The sequence below is a fragment of the Chionomys nivalis genome, chromosome 17 (assembly GCF_950005125.1).
Source record: "Chionomys nivalis chromosome 17, mChiNiv1.1, whole genome shotgun sequence".
NCBI classification, from domain to species: Eukaryota; Metazoa; Chordata; class Mammalia; order Rodentia; family Cricetidae; genus Chionomys; species Chionomys nivalis.
Window position 1 is genome coordinate 48,317,082 of NC_080102.1, and position 23,300 is coordinate 48,340,381.

General features: G+C 38.8%; 1 protein-coding gene across 2 annotated transcripts in view; it reads left to right on the forward strand.

The window, feature by feature from the left end:
- Lrrk2 (leucine rich repeat kinase 2) overlaps positions 1-23,300 on the forward strand; it is a 133,177-nt gene that overhangs the window by 34,469 nt on the left and 75,408 nt on the right. Inside the window, exons 14-21 of one of the 2 annotated variants that reach the window (XM_057791432.1) lie at positions 3,059-3,165; positions 8,541-8,685; positions 8,806-8,945; positions 9,639-9,767; positions 9,851-10,021; positions 14,209-14,467; positions 17,125-17,313; positions 21,332-21,453. In XM_057791432.1, coding sequence (XP_057647415.1) covers positions 3,059-3,165; positions 8,541-8,685; positions 8,806-8,945; positions 9,639-9,767; positions 9,851-10,021; positions 14,209-14,467; positions 17,125-17,313; positions 21,332-21,453 — 1,262 coding nt within the window. The remainder of the gene's footprint in view (positions 1-3,058; positions 3,166-8,540; positions 8,686-8,805; positions 8,946-9,638; positions 9,768-9,850; positions 10,022-14,208; positions 14,468-17,124; positions 17,314-21,331; positions 21,454-23,300) is intronic. The other variant, XM_057791434.1, reaches the window with a different exon arrangement.

The window sequence follows — 23,300 nt, forward strand, 5'->3', positions numbered from 1 at the left end:
CTTGCTGTCGCCGTGTTTGTCCTTCCAACCCCACATTCTCTCAACACATGCTTATTAAGTCCCTCGCTTTCTGAACACTGCCCTGCTTTATTGGGTCAGACGCTGGGATTACAGGAGTTCAGTAAACAGTTAATTGCCACAGAGAGAGAAGGTCCACTATAGACAAATGCAGGGCACGGATGAGACTAATGATGGACCTAATGTCTTCAAAGCAGAATGAAGGTCAGATATTAGATGTCTGCTGTTGAAAGGCGAGTCAAAGGCCAGGAACAACTCTCAGGAGAAGGAACATACATGTACACATCGTCTGGGGTAATTGAAGACAGCAAAGGGAAGGTGTGGTCCTGAGTGTGGTAGAGTAGATGGATGTAGAAAGTAAAGGACCTTAAATGCAGTGCTGAGTGGTTGTGCTTTGGGGAAGAAAACCAAAGTTTCACAATTAAAAGTAAGCTTTTGTTCACCCCCATTGATGTTTACAACAATCTATTACTGAGAATTGGACGACTGTTTTCATCCTGTTCGTTTACTTTAAATCTAGTAGTAAAGAATTCTTTTTGATTGAGGAAGGTGTGTTATAAAAGTTTGAGTCAGATTAGTTGTTGCATTTAAATATTTTCATATATACATGTGTTTTCCCATTTTGATTATATCTATAAATTTTAAAACTTTTTAGATTATTGAATAATCTATATTTTCCCCTTTTGTTTTAATAACTCTAAACTTATATATATATGTGTGTGTGTGTGCATATATCCATATATACGAATATGTATATATAAATACACACACACACACACACACACACCATTAGAGAATGAAGAGCTTGTACCACACAACTCTGATACCAAGTGGTAATGCAAATGACTTTCAGAACTATATAAAGTATGCTTATTAATATGCATTACAACTCGGGACCACGACCTGGTAGTGTTGTGAGCATATTTACAATTCATATCAAAAGTGGTTATATGTGGTGATTGGGTGGGGGACTAGATGCAGGAAAGATAGTTAGAAGGTTTATGACAGTCAAGTGGGACTTAGTGGGATGGGTGCAGACAGAATGAATTTGAGAGTTAAATAGAAGATGACTAATACTTTTTTGTTGCTCTTAACATAATGTTCCAACCATTTTTTAACTTCATATTTATTCCCCATATGAGAAAAGTTTGCTAAATCAACTATTTTTTTTAGTGTAGGTGTTTTCTGTTTCAGAGTTCTGATGATTTTTACTGTGAGACAAGTGTTTTATAAGAGGGGTGTCTGCTTAGTAATTTTATTTTTTAATCTGATATTTTGAATAAAAACAGTAATCAGTCTACATATTTTTAATTTAATCATTTCCTATTCATCACTTACAGTTAAGACATAATCTTACTTAAAATTTTATTATTAATTTTTTAAGCTTATAGATTTAGAAAAATGAAACAATAGCAATCTGCCCTCTCCCCCACTTAGTTTTGTGAGTCAGGGTCTCACTATGTTGATCATGCTGTCCTCAAACTAGCTTTGTAGACCAGGCAAGCCTTGAATTCAGAGATTACCTGCCTCTGCCTCCCGAATTAATGGCATGTGCCACTATGTCCAACTTAACCAATTCATTTTTTATTCTTCAGTGCTCACAGTTTATTCCTTTGAAGGTGGATGGATTCTCAGAGAGCAACAAAAGCAACTTAGAATCATGCCTTGAATATAAACTTTTTTGTTAAAGATTTTCTGTGTATGCATGTGTCCCCAATTTTTTTTAAAAAATATACCATATAAACACAATGCCTGTGCACCAGTGGTGAAAGACAGTTGTTAGCTGTCTAACATGAGACTGGTAAATTGAGTCTGGGTTCTGTAGTAAAACATTTTTCTCCTGACTTCCAGTTCTCAAATAACCACTTAGAAGCTTAATATTAATTTCAAATCCTTGGCTGATAGCTCAGGCTTGTTACTAGATAACTCTTATGCTTAAATTAACCCATATCTTTTATTTATGCTCTCCCACATGGCCTATGGATTGTTACCTCATTTTCCACCTATCTTGCCTCCTTTATTGCTGGTTGGTGTCACCCTCACTCTGCCCCTCTTCATCCCAGCATCCTCAGTTTAACAGTCCCTCCTAACTTTGTCCTGCTTGCTATAGGGTAATCAGCTTCTTTATTGTCCAATAACCAATGAGAGTAATGCATATTCACAGTGTACAGAAGGATTATTTCTACATCATGGTCCTCTGGAAGAGTGGCAAGTGCTCTTAATCTCTGTGCTGTCTTTCCTGCCCTGTACTTTCTCTTAGAATGACTGGAAATTGACCCTGAAGCAGTATAAAATAGTCAATAGTTAGATGATTATTGATGCTTTTTAAAATGATGACTTTAAGGCCATACTATATAAATATAAATACATGCTAGGAAACACACCATTATGTGTGCACACTAACAGGCATGGCATTACCATCTGTCTCTACTCTGTGTGTCTACCATTCTTCTTTGCAGTACCTAGATGATAAAACCAAGATATACAGACAGAAAGATTTTGGAAGATTTCAACTGATGCTACCTAACTCTACCATATGTTAGTGTCAGACTCTCAAAGCACTGTTAATGTGAAGCACTGCGCTTGGACCCTTAGACATAGAGAGATGGCTATGGGCCTGACACTAAATGTTCACAGTGCACACAACTTGCAGGCTGTTCTATGGAAGGGAAATCACTTACATTCTGGGAAGCAGAGAGGAGAGATGAAAGATTGGGAATGTTCGTTTGGTCATGATAAGAAGAAGATGTCAAGAGAAAATCATTGCATGTGGCCAGGGGTTTTACTACTCAAAGTTACTGCCTCTGGTTGGCACATCTGCTGGTGGAGCAATGAGAAGCTTCAGGAACATGTGCAGCCCTACTCACTGAAAATGCAGCAGAGATGCAAATGCATTTTAAGCGAAGATAAACAGTTCTACAGGGTGGGAGCCGAGCCCAACCCAAATTATCCTAGGTTTTTATCAAGTGGCAGTTTGCTTAACCTAAATGGATTATAGAAGAATTTGTCTGTTTTTGTTACTTCTCTGTTCTGAATTTAGGAATACCAGAAGAATCCAGGGATGACTCTCAATGCAAACTCAACCTGCTCCAGAAACAGCATCTCGGGACTGACATACCCAAGCTAGTTCTAGCAGCTCTGAACAGGGTATGTTGAACATGGACTTTTTGTCTATATAGCATTAGTTAGACTATAAAATTTGGGGACCGGGGGTAGAACTTCGAATTTCCTTTGTTTACCGAGATAGTTAGAATTACTGTAGTTAGAAGTCAGTTAGAAGATGGTAGGACTGTTGGGGTGAAGAGTTCTATACTAAGAGAAAGGTAAGTACACAGCTAACTAATGCATGTTTCTCCCTGTGTTTGCTCAACCAGAAAGTCAACCAAAGAGCCAGGTCTAGATGTTGGGACCTGGGCTGCTGTTTTCTCTCTGATGGACCATCTTTCCTCTGTAGTCCTATGGTAAAAGATTCAGTGAACAAAGACACACTAGACAGAACATCACCATCTTATCTGATGCCTGTGAATATTTTTCATGGCATTCCTAAGATGAATTATCATGAGTGTCATCTCAATAGAGCTATCAATAAGTATGTCTTGAGAGTCAGCTATTATTTATCAAAGCAGAGACTAAGAAAGGTATTTATTTATTTATTTATTTATTTATTCATTTATTTGGTTTTTCGAGACACAGTTTCTCTGTGTTACAGTTCTGGCTGTCCTGGAACTCATTTTTCAGACCAGACTGGCCTTGAGCTCACAGAGATCTGCCTGCCTCTGCCTCCCGAGTGCTGGGATAAAAGGTGTGCACTTCCACAGCTGGCTAAGAAAAGTACTTAGTAAAGTGAGCCAAGGCTTTGATATATACAACAGAACATTATAGTTCAAGCTGAAGGTAATCTCTTTTTTGGATAATTGGCCATCTGCTCATGCTGGATCTTGAGAGCTATGCCAGCTGTTGGCAGGGCTCAGTTATCTATTCCATACATTCCTGTTTGTCTACTGTCATTTCTGGGGAACAAGGTAGGCTCTCAGCATGCTGGGGGATCTACATGTATGTGTCTGCAGAGACACACCTGGTTCTTTGAATAGGGAACTCAGTTCAGTAAAAGCCATTCTACTGATGAGATGATTCCAGGTCAAGACTTTCTGGTTCGCAAAAACTCAGAGCAAAATATTGACAACTTAAGAATCAAGGCAAGTAGTAGATAAAAGGTGGAAAAGAGAGTACTCTCAAAAGGGAATTTTATATAAGTGACATTAAATGTTTGCAGGAAAGTGAATCTAAGAGGTAGAAGAGTCAGACAAAGAATTGAACACACAAGAAGATAGAACTTCATGGAAGACAAAAGCAATGTTGAGCTGCATATAGGAAGCCTTTATAAAAATTACAGTACTAGTTTCTTAAACGACATAAACAAGTATAAGATGTACATAAAACAGTCAATTTGCAATAAGACTTGCAAGAGAACTGAGAAGGAGAGATAAGTCATGTGGCCTAATTTCAATGAGAGAACCAAATGTTTTGTAAGATGTTAGCGACAACGTGTGACACTGGCACTGGAGCAAGTGTGGTCAGTTCCCTAAGATTCTGGCTCAGGAATTAGCCACAAGCAAAAATGTGCAGTTGGTGCATGATATTGCTCAACATTGAAAGAAAGATAATTCACACAGAGATTTATGTTACTGGAGTTTAAGGCCAGCCATTTGGGGAAAACATAGAAGCTTAATATTTACTCTTTGGGTCAAAACACATAATACGTGTATAAAATGTAAAGGTAAAAATATTAAGTTGATCTATGTACATATGTAAAAGTTCTCAACTATAACCACATATGTAGACTATAATCATGATGTGTATTCAAACAAGAAACAATATTTAACAATATTTCTAGGCAATTTGGTAACCAGCTATGGTGTCTCATGCCTGTCATATCAGCTCTTGGGAGGCTGAGGCAGGAGGATTGCCACAAGTTCAAGGCCAACTTTGGTTACAAGTGAGTTACAGGGTAGCCTTCGCTACACTGAGACAATAAAAACAAACAAAAAAAAACATTGAAATAACAGTGATGGGCAAATTCTCTGGAAAGACTTGAAGGTTGTGGAGTGCAGGGTGGAGGGTGTTCCTAATTAATGCCTGTTGACATCCTTCCAGTGATGTCTCCAAAGTTTTCTCTTGGAAATCACTTGTTAAGTCAGAACTTGTAAGTTAATCTTGATTCATATTTTAACAGTAACACAGTGAATACTGTTTTCAAGATGAAGAAGTAGGTGATTGAATGAAAACCCACTGTGGGCTTGTAAATAATGTATTCTATGTTTAGATGCTTTAGAACACTGTCACTTGTGATCACACAGTGGCGGTTCTGTTGTGCGGACAATCACAGATTTCCTGTTGTAAGTTATTAGTTAGTTGCTAAGCTGGCTCTGCAAAGGTGAGAGGTTAAGGCAGTCCATCAATAATTAACTAAAAATTAGGTAGGGGTGAAGATATTAAACATGAGGGCTGATGAGACGTCTAAAATAGTACCTGTCACCAAGGGCATGATGGCCTTAGTTCAGTCCCTGGGACAAAGATGAATGAAGGAAAGAACTCATTCCCACAAGTGGTGCTCTGACCTCCGTGTGGGAGGTGTGTACCAGTACATACATACCCACAAATGTACTCACATGTGTGCACAAAATCAATAATGTAATAACTTTAAAGAGATATAAAATACAAGGAGAGTTACTTTGTGCCTGGCTGACGACGCGTTTAGAAACAGAAATGAATACATGGTTCATGGAGTTCAATATCAAAGAAAATTACAGCTTCCCTGGCTTGAAAATTTCAATTATTTCAAGACAAAGTCAGCAGAATGTAAAAACAAGGCGAGGTCCCTGCTAATAATTAGGGCACGCTCAGGAAGCTGGCTTTGCCTGTCAAGCAAGATGGCACAATTAACCAATCAGCAAGTTCAATAGGGCAATCCTCCTTTTGTCTTTTGAGACGACACTAAATTTGGGGCTTTGGATACACGATCGTAAGGTGCCTGTATCAAGAAAGGAGAAATATGGTCTTGAGGTCTGAGTTTAAACATGTTTTTTTGTGTTACTGCTCAAAATTGTACATTCTCATTTTGCTTCTCTGATGCATAGAACAATAGTGTGTATATACAATAAGATTTGTGATAATTTAAATGTTAGTATACACAAAATTATTTTTCTTTTTTACTTTTTATTTAAATATCTTATATAATGTCTACAATTTAAAAGTATTTCTTTTATTTTTGAGATTATATTATAATCACATAATTTCCCCTTCTTTTCCTCTTTCCTACTCATCCCACATACCTTTTTTTGTTCTATTCCTAATTCATGGCCTTTTTTTTTCATTAATTGCTGTTACATGCACGTATTTATATATACTCCTAAATATAGCCTGCTTAGTCTGTGTGCTGTGACTTTTATGTATGTTTTCAGAGCGGATCATTTGGAATTGGGTGATCCATTGGTGTGCTCTTCCCTGGGGAAGAGCTCTCGGGCTCCCAGGATTCCCCAGTTATGTGAGAAATTCTTAGAGGCAAGGACCTGCAGCTTTTGTCCTCCCAGTGTGGTTGCTGCTGTTGTGTAAGGAAGTTGTGTTGATATTGCTGATTTCTCTTGTGAATGGAGTTTTTGGAAAGGAATTTTATGCAGTTTGGAGTTGCAGGAAGAAGATGGAAAATGCATTGTTTTAAAGTTAGAGCATGGTATAGAGTAGCAGCATGTCCTTGGAACTCAGGGAGTGTGAAGGCAGCAATTAAGTTGTTAGGGGACTTTTTTCTCTCAATGCTTTTAATTCAGAGTAGTTAAGAGAGAGGTCTGATTATATAAAATTAAAGGGTAGCAAGAGTATGGAGGTAGTGGGTGTAGACTTTCCTATTAATAACTTTAGAAGTGAAGAAAAAGGGAAACTGCCTCTCACCTTAGCTTCTGTTTCCTTTCTGATGAGAATTTTGGCCTGGCTTGCAATGTCAGTTTATGTTGATTGCATGGACAGAGTTATTCATGACCCGAGTAACACTGTATCATGAAGGTTGTGTTAGAGAGCAGGGTACCGAGACATCACCAAACACCTCTACCTTTACATGGTGAGATTACAATTGTACTTCTGCAGGAATTAATTCCTAACCACTTTGGAGCTGATGTCTTAAATATTGTTCCATTCATTATGGTCTTCGGATTACAGAATGTAATGCATCTCTGATTCACTGCAAAGAAAATGCAGTATTTACTACAGAGAAGTAGGGAATGAGATACGAGTAGCATCGAAAAACAAAATCTTCAAGAAGGGGAGGGTAAGAGTGTCTTGCTTAAATGATACAGGAAATTATGACAAGCTGAGCAGCTAGAGTTGGAGAACGGGACACAAAGAGAAGCTGATTAGGTTCCCAGTCCCTGTGGGGAACAAAATAATAAATATAGACACTTGAGAGATTAGAGGGAAGGGTGAAAATCTGCAGACTGGTTACAGACAAGCTAAAGCAGGAGACGGGAGGCTTTGGCCATGTAGGTTGCATTAGAGCTTGTGATCTGGCTTGAAGCTATTTCAGCATTGTTCCGTAGCAGTGGTGGAGAAAAATAGATTTGGGGATGGAGATTCTGTGAAATAAGTGATTGCATGATGTATCTGTGTGAACTTAAGTCCTGAGAAAGCCACTATGGTACTCTTTGAAGGAAGCCCTGTAAGCTGAATAGTCACTTTATTGGAGAGGTGGGAGAGTAGTGTGTCCACATAGGGGGAGGCAGAGATAGCCAGGGCTAAATATACAACACTGGCATTGAAAAAGGGGTGTAGGAACGAGGTTGTCAGCACACATGCTGCCTCTTCTTAGAGAGTTGCTTGTCCTTGAAAGAGAACAAGATTCCATCAAGATGCCCACAAATCTCAAATTACTGAAAAAAAAAAAACATGATTAAAGAAAAGATGTGGTGATTGTAATCTAGGTCTCTAAGACAGACCCATTAATATTCTAGGCCTAAGACTGATACAGGATTCGTGTGACTTACGTTTAACTACACATCTTTGAAGTTTGACAAAACTATTGCTTGATGCACTTTGAAGGGAAGAAATGAAATAAAATCCACAAGCTACTTGGAGTTAAGCTCTCTCAGAGCTTCCTGTGGATAGAGACAGTCCTGAGACTGGTTAAGCTTATGGCTTTTCAACCAAATATCCCTCGTTCAGTTTCCTTGCTGTGATGTGCAGTGTGTAGGGCTGAATTGTTCTAACCCTGATGAGCTAAGCCTCTAACAGAAGTGGTCCACTGTGCAGAGGAGGAGACACAGGTACCAACAACTTTTTATCTTATGCTTCTCTGTGGTGAGTTACCCACCATTGTGAACTGAAGAAGCCATCATTTCTTCAATGCGTCTTTGACAATGCTGTTAGCAGGACTTTGAATTATGTTTTACCAGTCTGTAGCTGGCTTTAATTGGGACATGCATTAAAACCTTGTTTCTGAGAGTAACTAACTGTTCTTAAACTCCTTTTGATTTTAGTTCATTGGGAATCCTGGGGTTCAGAAATGTGGACTGAAAGTATTATCTTCTCTGACACATCTTCCTGACGCCTTAGAGATGTTGTCCCTGCATGGCACAGTTGACTCCGTGCTTCACGCCCTGCAGATGTATCCAGATGACCAAGGTTGGTACAGGTGAAAACTGGGACCATATTTAGGACCGGTTATTCGCTTTCTGTCTTAATCCCTTCCTCCAGTGATAAGGTTGAGAGAATTACCTTTGTGATTTTTCTCTTTTATTCTAGAAATTCAATGCCTGGGCTTACACCTTACAGGATGCTTGATTACAAAGAAGAATTTCTGCATAAGGACAGGGCACCTCCTGGCAAAAATTCTGGTGTCCAGTTTACAGCGCTTTCAAGATGTTCAGGAAGTGCAAACTACAGTGCGTACCCTCTAGGGAGCCAGGAGCTTATGCAGGTCCCCACCAGTACCTCTTGCAACTCTCACTGTACACCAGTTGGACATTCTAGTTAATTAAAACTATTTATCATTTTGCAGTATTTTAGTTATAGATGGTGCAGATAATTGCATTGCCTATAAAGATCCAGTGTTCATTATTAGGTCTGGAGAATCAGTGCATTACATTGCTTTCTCTTCTTCCTATAAAATGCTAAAGAAATTCCAGTAGCGAGTTTTTTTGGTTTTACTTAAATTTTGAACAAATACAAGTTATTATCATAAAAATGGCCATCCTCTGTGACTTACCATGAGCTACTTTTGCCTCTAGTGATTTTGTTTCTTGATTGCTTTTTCCTAAAGTAGAGGTCTGAAATAATTTTCACCAAACTATATTTAAAGCAAACATATAATTGTTTTATGAAGATTTATGATAGTATAAGGTTGATTCAACAGGAGATTAAAAAACAGGGGATGTTTCTTAGTACTGAGAGAATGAGGCTTTTACAATTGTTCCAAGGTGTACAGTCTCTAGATACAAATTCAAGATTTTCTGTTTAGTTGGATGAGCAAGGGAGGCATTAAGTATCAGATATAAACTGTTGTTTATCATTGAGTTATTTTTTTTACCAATAATTGCTTATATTATTTACTATAACTAGTTTTGCTCCTCTTCCAGGGCTTGCAGACAATCTTGGCAATCCTTGAATTGTCAGCGTCTTTCTCCAAGCTTCTGGTGCACTACTCATTTGATTTGGTAATATTCCATCAGATGTCCTCCAGCGTGATGGAGCAAAAGGATGAGCAGGTATACGGTGCATTGATGCCTACGGGCTAAATGTTATCCCCCCCGCCCCGGCTGCCTCTAATCCTCATTTCCATTCTTTCTAGTTTCTCAATCTGTGTTGCAAATGTTTTGCAAAGCTGGCGGTGGATGATGAGCTGAAAAGCACAATGCTGGAGAGAGCCTGCGACCAGAATAGCAGCATCATGGTGGAGTGTTTGCTTCTGTTGGGAGCTGATGCCAACCAATCAAAGGGGGCAACATCTCTAATTTATCAGGTAAATATTCCCGGCCTCACTTCCGTTTGTCTCTGTTATTTGGCCCTGGCCTTTCACAACATTTTCTCCTACTCTTCCACATTGTTGCCTCACCAAACAAAACAAACAAACAAAATAGCCACAAACACAAATTTACTGAAACATAATTCACACATAATATAACTCATATGCTTAAAGTATATAATTCAATCATGAAAGGAGGAGACAGGAGGATCACTGATTAGGTTGACATCAACTAGAGCAATAAAGTGACGCACTGAGAGCTCCTCCCTAAAAGACAGTTACAGTTGTGTGTGCCTGTGTTTGTATAGAGTTGTATTGGTATTACCAGAGTCAATGCTAAAATTCTTTTCACCACTTCACAGTTAAATTCCTAGGCAGTAGCCCTAGTTCCCATTTCTTCTCCCCGGACATTTGCCTATTTCTCTCTTTGGCTCTAGGAAATCACTTGCCTACTTTCTGTCTCTATGCATTTATTTGTTCTGGACATTTAAAATCCTAATGGTTATGTGTCTGTGACTGGCAATTTCCCATCACTTTCCCTGCCATGCAAGCCTCTGGTAAGCATTGTTCTGTTCTCAGCTCTATTAGATCAACTTTGTATTCTAAGTGTGAGTGGCGTAGTGTATTCTTTTGTCTGCCTTCTGCTCATTTGCTGGTCCTTAGTTTCATTTCCATTGTGATTCAGTGATAAGATTTTGGTAAATGAGGCTAAATGACATTCCATTTTGTATATACTCCATCCTTTTCATCCATTTGCTTCCTAATGGATCCCTAGATTGATTTCATATTTTGATTCATATTTGGATATTTGCTGAACATGGAAGTACAAATCTCTTTTTCAACATTTCACTTCCATTGGACATAGATTCAGTAATGAGTTTACTGAATCTTATGGTAGTGCTAATTTTAGGTTTTAGGGTTGCTGGGTGTTGGTAATGCATGCCTTTAATCCCAGCACTTGAGGGATAGAGGCAGGCAGATCTGTGAGTTCAAGGCCAGCCTGTTGCACAAAGCTAATTCCAGTACAGCTATGGCTGTTACACAGAGAAACCCTGTCTCAAAAAAGCAAAAGAAAAGAAAAAATTTTAGGGTTTTTTTTTTTGTTTGTTTGTTTTTTGTTTTTGTTTTGTGAAAGTATCTTACTATATAGGCCTGACTGGTCTAGAATATATTAATATAATATATATATATATATATTATATTATATTGACCAGGGCAGGCTCAAGCCACCACATCTTTTTTTTTGTTGTTGTTTTTTGTTTTTTGTTTTTCGAGACAGGGTTTCTCTGTGGCTTTGTAGCCTGTCCTGGAACTAGCTCTTGTAGACCAGGCTGGTCTCAAACTCACAGAGATTCACCTGCCTCTGCCTCCCAAGTGCTGGGATTAAAGACGTGTGCCACCACCGCCCGGCATGCCACCACATCTTGATCCTACATTTAGGTTTTATATTTTGGTACTTCCATACTGTTTCCCACAAGGTCTGTTCTAATGTATTCTCACAAATAGTTTGTAAGTGTTCCCCTTTTTCCACACTCTTGATAGCAATCTTAGCTTCTGTCCTTTTGATAACCGTTCTTATAAGGCAAGCTAACTTCCCATGAGGTTCCGATTGAATTATTGTTCTCCAGATAGCTGATGTTGGGACCCTTTTCACCCCTCTCCTGGGCAGGTTCATGTGTCCTCTGGGGACATGTCAAAGTTTACCCAATGCTATAGGTGGGTGTTTTCAGTCTAATGCCTCCTCCAGCTGTTGGAGTGTAATTGACTCCAAATATGCCCCTTCCATTTCCACAGACCTTGTCCTCCAACTGTTCTCTCTGTACAGCACATAAGGCTGAAGTTACCTGGCGCAAGTGAGAAGGAAACATAGAACACACAACAAACCTGCTTAGGAGTTTATTGGGGCTAGGGGGTGTACAGGCCTGGCGAGGGTTAATGTGCAGAGAGAGAGAACTGAAGATGACACCTCCAGCAGGTTTTTGTTTGTTTGTTTGTTTGTTTGTTTTTCGAGACAGGGTTTCTCTGTAGCTTTGATGCCTGTTCCGGAACTAGCTCTTGTAGACCAGGCTGGCCTCAAACTCCCAGAGATCCGCCTGCCTCTGCCTCCCGAGTGCTGGGATTAAAGGCGTGCGCCACCACCGCCCAGCTGACACCTCCAGCTTTTAAGGGCTGCCTAGCACATGCGCACAGGGGGAGGGCGTGGTTATGTCATAGGCAGATGATGGAGCTCACGTATGCACGCAAGGACTCACATAGTTGCGTCATACGTAGATGATGCAACCATGCTACATGTGAGTCACGTGGGGTCCTTTAAGATTCCCGAAATCATTAGGCACTTCTGCCTGAGGGCTTGTCCACACAAGAATGGCCCTGGAACCCGGAAGTGTCAGTCCTGTTATGTGACTGAATCATTACAAAGGCTATTGCTTGAACGATTTTCACTGTTTTTAGTTTCTTTGCTATTATGTTAACTTTTCATGGGAAGATGTGATAAATATCTACTTACCCCAGATCAGAGACAGATAAAAGTACAAGTGTATCAAAGTCTATCTTGGCAAGCCAGTGAGTTTAGTGGGTTTATTCACCAAGGGCTGGCAAAGTGTCTCATTAAAACCATTCCTCTCCATGACGTGTATTTATCCAAGCCGAGGCATCAAATATTAGATTTTGAGGAGGAACAGGGGAAGATAGGCTTCAGAAAAAGGAGCTGAGGTATATTGTCTTTCAGGCAAGGTTTGTTAATGTTTTGACAACAAAACCCTTCAGAAGAAGTGAGGTCTCTGAGGGAAGGGAAGTCCTGAATCATGAGGAGTCAGCAGCGTAGAATGTGATCTGTGCTACTTGACTGAAGTCTGGTGCCTAATCATCAGTACAGTGGGTATGGATGGCCTGTTTGGGCTGCTTACGAGAGATGTGAGGGAAAGGCTACAGGCTCTGTGTGTGACCTGTCACTTTTTCTCAGTAGCTTGAAGGGGCTGGACTCTAACAGGCATCCATCACTTGCTCTTGGCCACCCTAATTGTGTAGCACACTGGTTTTCGTTTTCTTCTCAGCCCTTCTTGCTGCATCTTGGAAAAACATGTCTGACCATCCTCTTCGTTCAAATCCCTTTCCTGCACATCCAAACCTGAGATAATATCAAGATTGACTTCTGTGGGTCCCTGAGAGATTATGTATGCCTCCTTTATGTTTTAGGGGTTGTCCAAAAATAGAAGTATACAGTGTTCATCTTTGTATTCTCCCAAATATTGAACTCATAGCATTGTTTTGTGACTCTTCCTGTGGGTAGGGCACCGATAGCTGACTGCTGGAGGCCTGCTTCAGTGAGGAGTTCAGGTCCCAAGAAAAGAGGATGTGTGGAGTTGTGGATGTGGATGGGGGCAGGGATAAGGAGATAGACAAGACACAATCTGAGCATGAATCAGGATGGCTGCCAGACCTTAGGATGTAGTGCTATAACTTGATGGAAAAGGTCTGCCTTGATAAAGTCATGGTATCGCTCCCTTCCACCATACCAACAACACACAGCAACAGAAACAATAGTAAATAAAATAAGTAAATAAAAAAATTTAAAAATCTGTTTTTACATCCTTGGATTCTGTATTCCTTGTGTATAATTTAGCTCAGTTGTCAGATGTTTCATTTACCTAGCACATAATTGTCCCTATGAACAGATTTACTGAAGAGCAGATAATTGACATTAAATAGACTTACTGAATGTACTTTATTTTATGCTAATGCAAAATGTGTGTATTCATTTACGCAAAGGTTGCATAACTAAAAACTATTCAGGCAAAAGATTAAATTAACAGTGCTATACTTTTTGAGAATTTAATGATGGAAGAGAAAAATATGCAAGACTGATGATGGATATGAAGTCACATGGTCAGACATTATGGGCAGCATTATGCAGACTGCGATGGGATGGAAAGGGTGAAGAAGTCTCTTGTAATCACTGACTGGCAGCTGTCAGATTATTGATTTAGGCTAGTCTTGTATCTGTGACAAGAATTTCATTTATTTCTCCTGTCTATCACAAGAATAAGTTTTGTCTTTTTTCATATCATTTCAACCTAGATTTGAAGTATAAAGAATGACCATAGCAAGCACCATTTTTTCCTGTTTGGCCAAAGAGAAGAAATGCAAATTTTGTGTGCGCTTTTTCTTCTTTTTTGTAAAACTAGGTATGTGAGAAAGAGAACAGTCCAAAACTGGTGGAACTGTTGCTTAACGGTGGATGCCGTGAACAGGATGTACGAAAAGCACTGACAATAAGCATCCAAAAGGGCGACAGCCAGGTCATCAGCTTGCTCCTAAGGAGGCTTGCCCTGGATCTGGCCAACAACAGTATTTGCCTTGGAGGATTTTGCATAAGGAAAATTGATCCTTCTTGGCTTGGTCCTTTATTTCCAGATAAGTCATCTAATTTAAGGAAACAAACAAGTAAGTATCAATAGAATGCTTTATGTAACTCTTATGTAATAATTAGTAGTTTTGCTTTGACTGTGGGACTTAGTTCATGGAGGGGAAACACTCTCCCACTGATCTACATACATGTATTCACTCATCATGGTAGATAATTGTATGTGTTCTTTTTACAACCTTTTTTAAAAAGTAGATTGTAGGTACAGTGAAATCAATGCTAGTTTTGTACACGGTTGGAATCTTATTATCTATGCTACTGCTCCACATATAGTGTATGACACTGGATATTTATAAATTTGCGATGACCAGTTGGGAGTAAATGATATTGAAACCACATGTTATAGTAAGTACTTCACATGTCAACAGTAGTTAAAATTGTTCTTTCTGAGGATATTCTGTATTATCTATTGATGTTTTCAATTCATATATATATATATATATATATGTTTTTGAATTTTTAAAATCTATCATACACACACACATAGGTTATATATATATAATCTTTACTTGCAATGTTATCAGAGATCCAGAACATAGATTCTTTGTGCATAAGGATGTGGATTAAAACTATTAATAATAACAAAAGGCTGGAGGAAAATAGAAACACTCAGAAGAATCATGGGAAAATCATCCAGTGGAATCATTTGCAGCAAGCATAAAATGTGGTGAAAATTAGTGGCGGGAACGTGGGCAGTATAGCATGAACCTGGCCAAGAAAGGACTGAAAACTGTGGTATAACAGTGTTTTGACTGCTAAAAATTCTATTGAGTTGTGTTAATTGTACATATGTGTTAGCTGAGATTCCTGTCCTGCCCGACCCTTTAGCCATTCAGCCCCAAAGAAACACAGAAGTCTATATTAATCATAAATTGGTTGACTATTAGCTCAGGCTTCTTGTTATCTCTTATAACTTATATTAACCCATTATTCTTGTCTATCTTAGCCCCATGGCTTGGTACCTTTTTCAGCGAGGTATTTTCATCTTGATTCCTCTGTGTCTGGGTGATGGCTAAAGACTGCGTCTTTTCTCTTCCCAGCATTCTCCTGTTCCTGTCACCCTACTTTTACTTCCTGCCTGGTTGCCATGCCTATACTTCCTGTCTGGCTACTGACCAATCAGTGTTTTATTAAAATACAAGTACAGGGTACAGACCATTGTCCCATAGCATATATATGAAAATAAAACACTGTTTCAGAAAATTGTTGTACAAATGATACCTCTACTCTTCCCCCACTCTTTTCTTCCCCTCTCCTTCATCCCCACTCTCCTATCCTCTCCCGTCCCTTTCCTTTCTTGTTTCTCTTCTCCAGCCTTCTCTTTTCTTCCCCACCCCATGTCTACATCCTTCTCTTTAGGATCTCTCTATGTAGTCTTGGGAACTCTCTAAATAGAGCAGGTTGGACTTGAACTTGTGGCAAACCTGCTTTTGCCTTCTTAGTTCTAGGATTATAGATGTGAACCACCTTGCCTATCTATTTTCTGATTTCTGATAGAGTGGGATTTAGATTTAGTATTTCTTTAGTTCTGTGTGAACATCTTACATTGACAAGTTTTGCTATAATTTTTAAAATGTTAATGTCACTTTACTGGAAGGTAAAAATCATGATTTCATTGGTAGTTTATCTAAGGGAAAACTATGGATTCATAACTTTACAATATTTCTCAATTTCTAATTGACTGAATTACATTTTTATTATGTGAGCCATGAAAGTAATATTTGAAGAAATCTAGAGTTTCTGTAGATTAATGGTGACTGCCAGTACATTTATTCTTAGTATAAGATAAATATAAAGTATAGGAAAAAATTGAGGAGAATATTGTCTTAGGGTTAATATTGGTGTAGTGAAATTCATCTAAAGCAACTTGGGAAGAAAAGGGTTTGTTTTCACTGAATTCTGTTAGGGCAGGAACCCAGAGGCAAGAGCTGATGCAGAGGCCATGAAGGAATGCTGCTTACTGGCTTGCTCTCCATGGCTTGCTCAGCCTGCTTTCTTATAGAACCCAGGACCACCAACCCAGGAATGGAACCACCCACTAGAAGCTAGGCCCCTCCCATATGAATCACCAATTAAGAAAATGCTTTACAGGCTTGCCTACAGCCCAATCTTACTGAGGCATTTTTGTCAATTGAAGTTCCCTCCTCTCAGATGATTCAACTTTATGTCAAGTTGACATGAAATTAGGCAGCGCAAGTGTTGAGTTCAAAATTCCACCGTGTGAGCCACTGAGCAAATTTTATTCATTTGTTAAGCATCATGTTATTTATTTTTTCCTACAACCCTTTGTTGAAGCTGCCATCTGCACCTTCCAGGTGAACTGATTGGTCCTTGGAAAGTTTAACCAGCTTGCAAGTGGCATCGCATAGGTCTGCCTCTGGCTCCACAGTCCTGTTCCTTTCCTGAAGAAAGTAAGATTCATAATGACTGAAAGTGGCTATTTATACCCAAGTTTCATTGAACAGCAGCACTTGTGCTAACACTGGAATGATACAAAGAAGAGCACCATGGCCCCTGCACAGTGTGTACTGTTACTGCAGCAGTAAAGGGATTCTAGAGAGAGAGAGAGAAAAAAAAAACAAACCTTATAAGCTCAAGATGTGTATAAGGAGCTTGCATAAGGCGTGATTATGTTTATAATTATTGATTTCTAAGTTACGAGTTGGTTTATTTTTAGACACAGGATCTGTCCTAGCAAGAAAAGTGCTCCGATATCAGATGAAAAACACTTTGCAAGAAGGAGTAACTTCAGGCAGTGATGGCAACTTTTCTGAAGATGCCCTGGCGAAATTTGGTGAATGGACCTTCATTCCTGACTCTTCCATGGACAGCGTGTTTGGCCACAGTGATGATTTGGATAGCGAAGGTATCTGTTTTAATTGAAGGTTCATTGCAGCTCACATCCATGCATTGGCATTGAACACTGAGGACTCACATGAAAAGCTGCTTTGACTCATTTGGAAAGGGGACAAATTGGGCTGCAGTTAATTAAAGCTGTGGCTGGAGAAACCACGTCTTGCGCTTCCCTGTGGAAGCCAGAGGACTTGGCCACATGCACTCTTAGAGCGAGATAACTCCTACACTGGATTTTATAATGGCTATAAAACATTACTATTTTAATAATTCACCTGACATAATTTTTAAAATTGATAGAACAATATGTATGATGATAGCAGTTATGAATAACATTTCATACAATTCAATTTGCTAAAAAATGAGCTAAGGGACTTGTTATTTTTTTACACATTTAAAAAATAATTTTTAGTGTATAAAGTGACAGGATTCATCATAACACATTTTAATACATCTGTAGTTTTTTTTTACATTGCTCATATTTAATCCCTATTACCCTTCAGCATCCACATCCCCTCTGGCCGCTCAACTTATTCCTACAAATAGCCCCTCTCTTATGAGCCTCACTTATATTAATGCACACAGCATAATTTCATTCTTCATGAATAAATTCTATTGTGAGCTTTCCAGAATGAGTTTTCTTTATTCATTTGTGAATTGTTTTATGCAATATTTCTGCTTTGCTCATATCCGTGAGCACGGGAGGTCTTTCCATCTTCCAGTATTGTCTTTCAATTTCTTTTCTCAGCATTTTAAAAATTCTTCCTTGTAAAAATCTTTCCATCTTCTCAGAAAGGGTTTATTCTTATGTATTTTATTTTCTTAAAGCTCCCATGACTCTTTTGTTTATTTCTTTTCTGTCAAGTCTGTAGATCTCTGACAAGCTGCTGATTTTGTATTGTGATGTTATAGAGAAAGGTGTTTACATGCTGTAAGAGTTTTCTGATAGAACATTCGAGGTCCTTTAAGTACAGGGTTTTGTCATCTGCAACTAATAATTTGCCTTTTTTTGTTTCCTGTGCGACTCAGGGGCTTTTTAAATTAATATAGTCTGCTGAAAGCTTTGGGTGAGAAGGATCAAAGTATCATTCATTTCTATCATTTCTTTTTTGTGGCTGAGATTGGAACCAAAAGACCTCATACTTACTGAGCATGCTCATTCCATGAAATCACTTCTCCCACCCATTAGGCATCTTTGAACAAAGAAAAATTCTAGAAAGGTAACATAAATATCAATATCAAGGCATTATTTCCTTATGTAAAGAGTATTTTGCTAGACCCTTTCCAAACATGTAACATAAGGCAATGATGACATGGAATAGCTATTATATTGTATGTGGATATTTAAAATATACAGTCTCCTTTATTAATATATTTTAATATAATATTTTATCAGTTCTTTGATACTCTCACCCATTTTGATTAGATTCTAACGAGATCCTTTGGGGGTGTAGGCCCTAGATGCTCTGCAGGGTTCAGAATAGAAGCCACAACAAGTGAAATGGACTTTTCTTGAGGGAAAATAAACTCTCACATGTGCTTTTCCAAATCAGTCTTTTTATTGTTCTGTCTCAGTTCTAACTCTCCTGTCCTACTTCAAATTACTCCCAGCTTCCTCTAGCTTCATCTTCTCTCTTCTAGCCTAAAAACTCTCCTTACAGGAGCCTTGAAGAGGTAGAAAAAAAAATGTAAGAGTTACCTCTCATTGTTCAAAAACACATTCCTAGAGTAAGTGATTAGGAACTGAGCCATTGCCATGGGAACACAAGGGTCCAAGGTTACATGAGTAAAGCTGTAACCAGATGGGGGTGGGGCACAGTGCCCAGTGACAAACTTTGAGACATAGGTCTATTGTTAACAGACTGGCAAGCAAAGAATTGGCATGCTTTTCTTAGGGTGCTTTATGTAGTAACCTTGGTTGGACATCTGCAGCTTTGACCTTGAGCATAACTGGAAGGTTTTAAACTCATGATCCATTTACAAAAAAAACCTTTAGCCCAATTTGAACTTGCTTTGAGGTGAAAGTGAGATTATGGTATGCAGTTAGTCTGAGCAAGAAAAAGAAGCAGGCTTTGAAGTATCTGCAGTCCTCTTGGGACAAAGAGATCAAGTTATGAAGCAAGTCCTAATATATAGTCTATATATCAAAATCATATATCCAAATGAAAAGTCATCTTCCTGATCACCCACGGATAAATGTGCCCATAAGAGTGAGATGCAATCATGAGATTATATGTGCACATTACATGAAAATGCATGGTAATGGAGAGGAATCATAGCTGTTATTGCACAAGTGGAATCACAGATGAAAGCACCATTTTTCGGAGTTAGTGGCCAGCAAGGCTTGCTGACAGGAAACCCCATCAGGGAATACTTCCTCTGGTAGGTTGACATCTGAATTATCAATGGCTATAAGCTCTAATTGCATCATGGCTTGCAATAGCCCATGACAACCACTCCTGACAGTCTACAGCCCACTCCTCCCCTAAAGCCTTCCATATCCACATCCATCTACCTACCTCCCCAAATTTGTATCCAATTTGGTTGACATATTTAACTAATTTATAGAGTGAGCATGGCACCATGCATGTACAGAGGTCAGAGGACCACTTGCATGAGTCAGTTCTCTCTCTTCACCATGTGGCTTCTGGGTATCAAACTCAGATCACCAGACATGGTAGTAGGCATCTTTACTCAGCCATTTTTTGAGTCCTTTATTAAAATAATTAATAAAATAATTTATACTATAGAATGAGTTAGACTTACATATTCAATCAGAGAGTTAGTGCTTATATCAGGATTTATATTATACAATATGAAATTGATTTTTGATATCTTGAATTTATAATTTACTTTTGGCACTTAAGTTCATTTCTTTTCTTTCCAAGCTAAAGAGTGGTAGAATTGAAAATCTTACCTTTTTTTTCTAAAAATATTTCCTCAATATTTATCCTTGCAAGTATGACTTCTTCCTTCACATAATTTCTGAAAACTCTTAATTTCCTTTCATCCTCATTTCCCTCTCATGAAAGAATTATTGCTAATTATAGGGATAGCTCAATGATACGTACTTGTCTAGAATGTATGAAGCAAGAGGCCTTGGGTCAGTCCCCAGTACTGCTAAAAACAAAAACAAAAATAAATGACTTAAAAAACTGCTGCCAGCTGACCCCCAAATATGAAATCCTGATGAATCATATTCAAGATTGTTGAATGTCAAATAATTTGAAGTGTCTTTTCCAATATTTAGAACCAAACTTAAAAATCTGTAAGAAAGTGTAGAGAACTGGAAAAAGTGTTGGTCATACCTTTGTGCTTCCTTCCTTTGCTTCCTCTACACATGTTTACTGCTGCATGTGTGATTGTTGATTTTCTTGACTTATGTCTCCTGACCATGAACAACTTCAGCATTGGGTTATCCCTATCTAACACTCAATGTTGAGGCTGATACAGGTATACAATTAATACACATGAAAGAAAAAAGACAGTAGTTGAGTTTTAACTGAAAACGCCAACATTGTTTACCATTTTTATTTCATATTCAAAGAAAATTAATTGTAAAGTTTTTTTGTATTGTTCATGTGTGTATATACAATATATCTATATCTATATCTATATATATATTTATGTATATATAGTATGTCTGGGTGTGTTTCAAGAAGGACAGAGGACAACAGGTATCTTCCTTTTCTGCTGTTCTTTCCCTTATGTCTTGGGAGCAGGATATCTTGCTGAGCTTGGAGCTTAGTTTTTCCACTAGGCTGGCAGTCAGTGAACCCCATTGTATCCTCTCTTGCCTCCTGCGCCCCCAGTGCTGAGGACACCCACGTCATCAGGATCACGTGTCTGTTAGCTGCTGCTTTCCAAATGCTGGCTCTTATGTCTGTATGGAAATCACTCTTCTCCTCTGAGCCTGCGAAGTTTCTGCTAATGAAAATATTTAAGCTTCCTGACTGAGTTATGATGCTCAGCTCGTTTTTTCTCACTTTGGTTGTTATTCTTTCTCACTTTGTTATCCTTTCATTTCAAAGCAGGCAGTGAGAACTCAGTTCTCCTGAAAAAGAAGTCGAATTCGATTAGTGTAGGAGAATTTTACAGAGATCCAGCTTTGCAGCGTTGCTCAGCAAATTCCCAGAGGCATTCCAGTTCCTTGGTGAGTTCCATGCTGTTTATGCTAAGTGCTTGGTCCTGACATTCTCTTGTTAACTGAACTCCTGCCGAGCTAGATGTGATTAACAAGGAGTTACCTGATACTCAAATGCATACACATGAAAACATATGAACTTTTAACTTGGATTCATACATATACATCTGTATTGAGAATTATTGAATTTCATGCACACCACTAGTATTCATTTTCTGTTTTTTTAAATGAAAAGACACACATATTTCTACAAGATGCTTGATAGTGAGAATGACACCACTTTTAGGGTGACTTTCAAAGATGAATGCTAACTTAGTTTTTGACGATGATACAGTATTGTACAGTTAAAATGTCTTTTTATTATGGAAATAGCCTTTAACCTACCTTTATTGTATATATTTAAGGCATATAGTATAAAATGATTATTATAATAAAGGAAATTAACATGTCTCACATCATTTGCCATACTGCTGGCAATGACAAAAGTACAGTAATCTCCCTTAATCTGAAAATTTGAGGTGGAAAGACTTTTGTTTGAAATAGCCTTAAGAATTTTTAAATGCACTGTATCTCCAGATTTAATCTTTCTGATATAGACTGGCTGGAATTTTATTCTGGTCTATGAAAGTGAAAAGCTGAGAGATTTATTTAGACATGATTGTGACTATGGTGCTACATACTATGCGGTTTCCAGCATCTTCCTCACAAGCATGCAGCAGGACGTTACTGACCACAGCCATGCGCCTGCACATACAACACAGACGCCCTTCTCCCTCTCTGCATTTTTACCCTCGGCTCGGCTGGCCGCTCTTTCACCTTCCCACGCTCTGGCAACCTCTATTTCACTCTGTATTTTTCCTTTCATCCTTCAAAATAAATTCATTTCCTTATTTGTTTTCTTCTTTGACAGTTTTAATGTTTAAAATATAATCTACAATAGTCATTTTCACCCCCTTCTCTCATCTTTCTCCCACTCGTGCTAAAACTCTGTTTCCTAAAATACCTCCTGCCACTTTCATGTTGTGTGTGTGTGTGTGTGTAAGAGAGAGAAACAGAGACAGAGACAGAAAAAGAGACAAAAGCAGAGGGAGGAAGGGAAGGAGGAAGAAAGGGAAGAAGGAAGAGAGGGAGAGAGAAAGAGAGAGAGAGAGACGCACTGAGTTTATTAGGGCTGCTTATAGGAGCCTGGGTAGAAAATTCCTTACTGGAGCATGGACAACCTGTCAGTGGTTACACCACAAACTGAACTCACCCCCCTTCCTCTAGCACCATTATCAGTCAGTAGTCCCGGGGGGATGGGTGGAGCCTCATGAGCCCTTGCATGAAGAAATGCTGGTAGGCCCAGTTTTGTTCATGTCTTGTGTGGTCAACCACAGCACAGTGTGTTCATAAGTGCGATGGCTGCATCAGATCTAAACAGTGACCTTGGGAAAGAAGCTTGCCCACCCTCCAACTCATTTGTCCTTTCTGCCCCCTTCTAAAATGTTCCTTGAACCCTGGAGAGGTGATGCAGATACCTCATTCAGGGCAGGGCAGTCCAGCATCTCCTTTTCTCAGCTCTTTGTTATAAGTCTCTATTAGTCACCACCTGCTGCAAAAAAGAAGCTCAACAGGTAAAGGGACTTGCTGTGCCCTCCTGTTGACAGCAACTCCTGGGACTTCTACAAGGTAGAAGGAAGTGCCAACCCCACCCAGCTGTTTTTAGACCTCCACACACAAGCCAGGGCATGTGAATCCCCAAGCCCACATTCATCACACAAAATTAATAAAATGAAAAAGAAGGTTGTCTAAAGAAAGCCAAGATATTTAAGGATATACATAAGTCTATTATTTATTCCTATAAAATCAGTCATTTC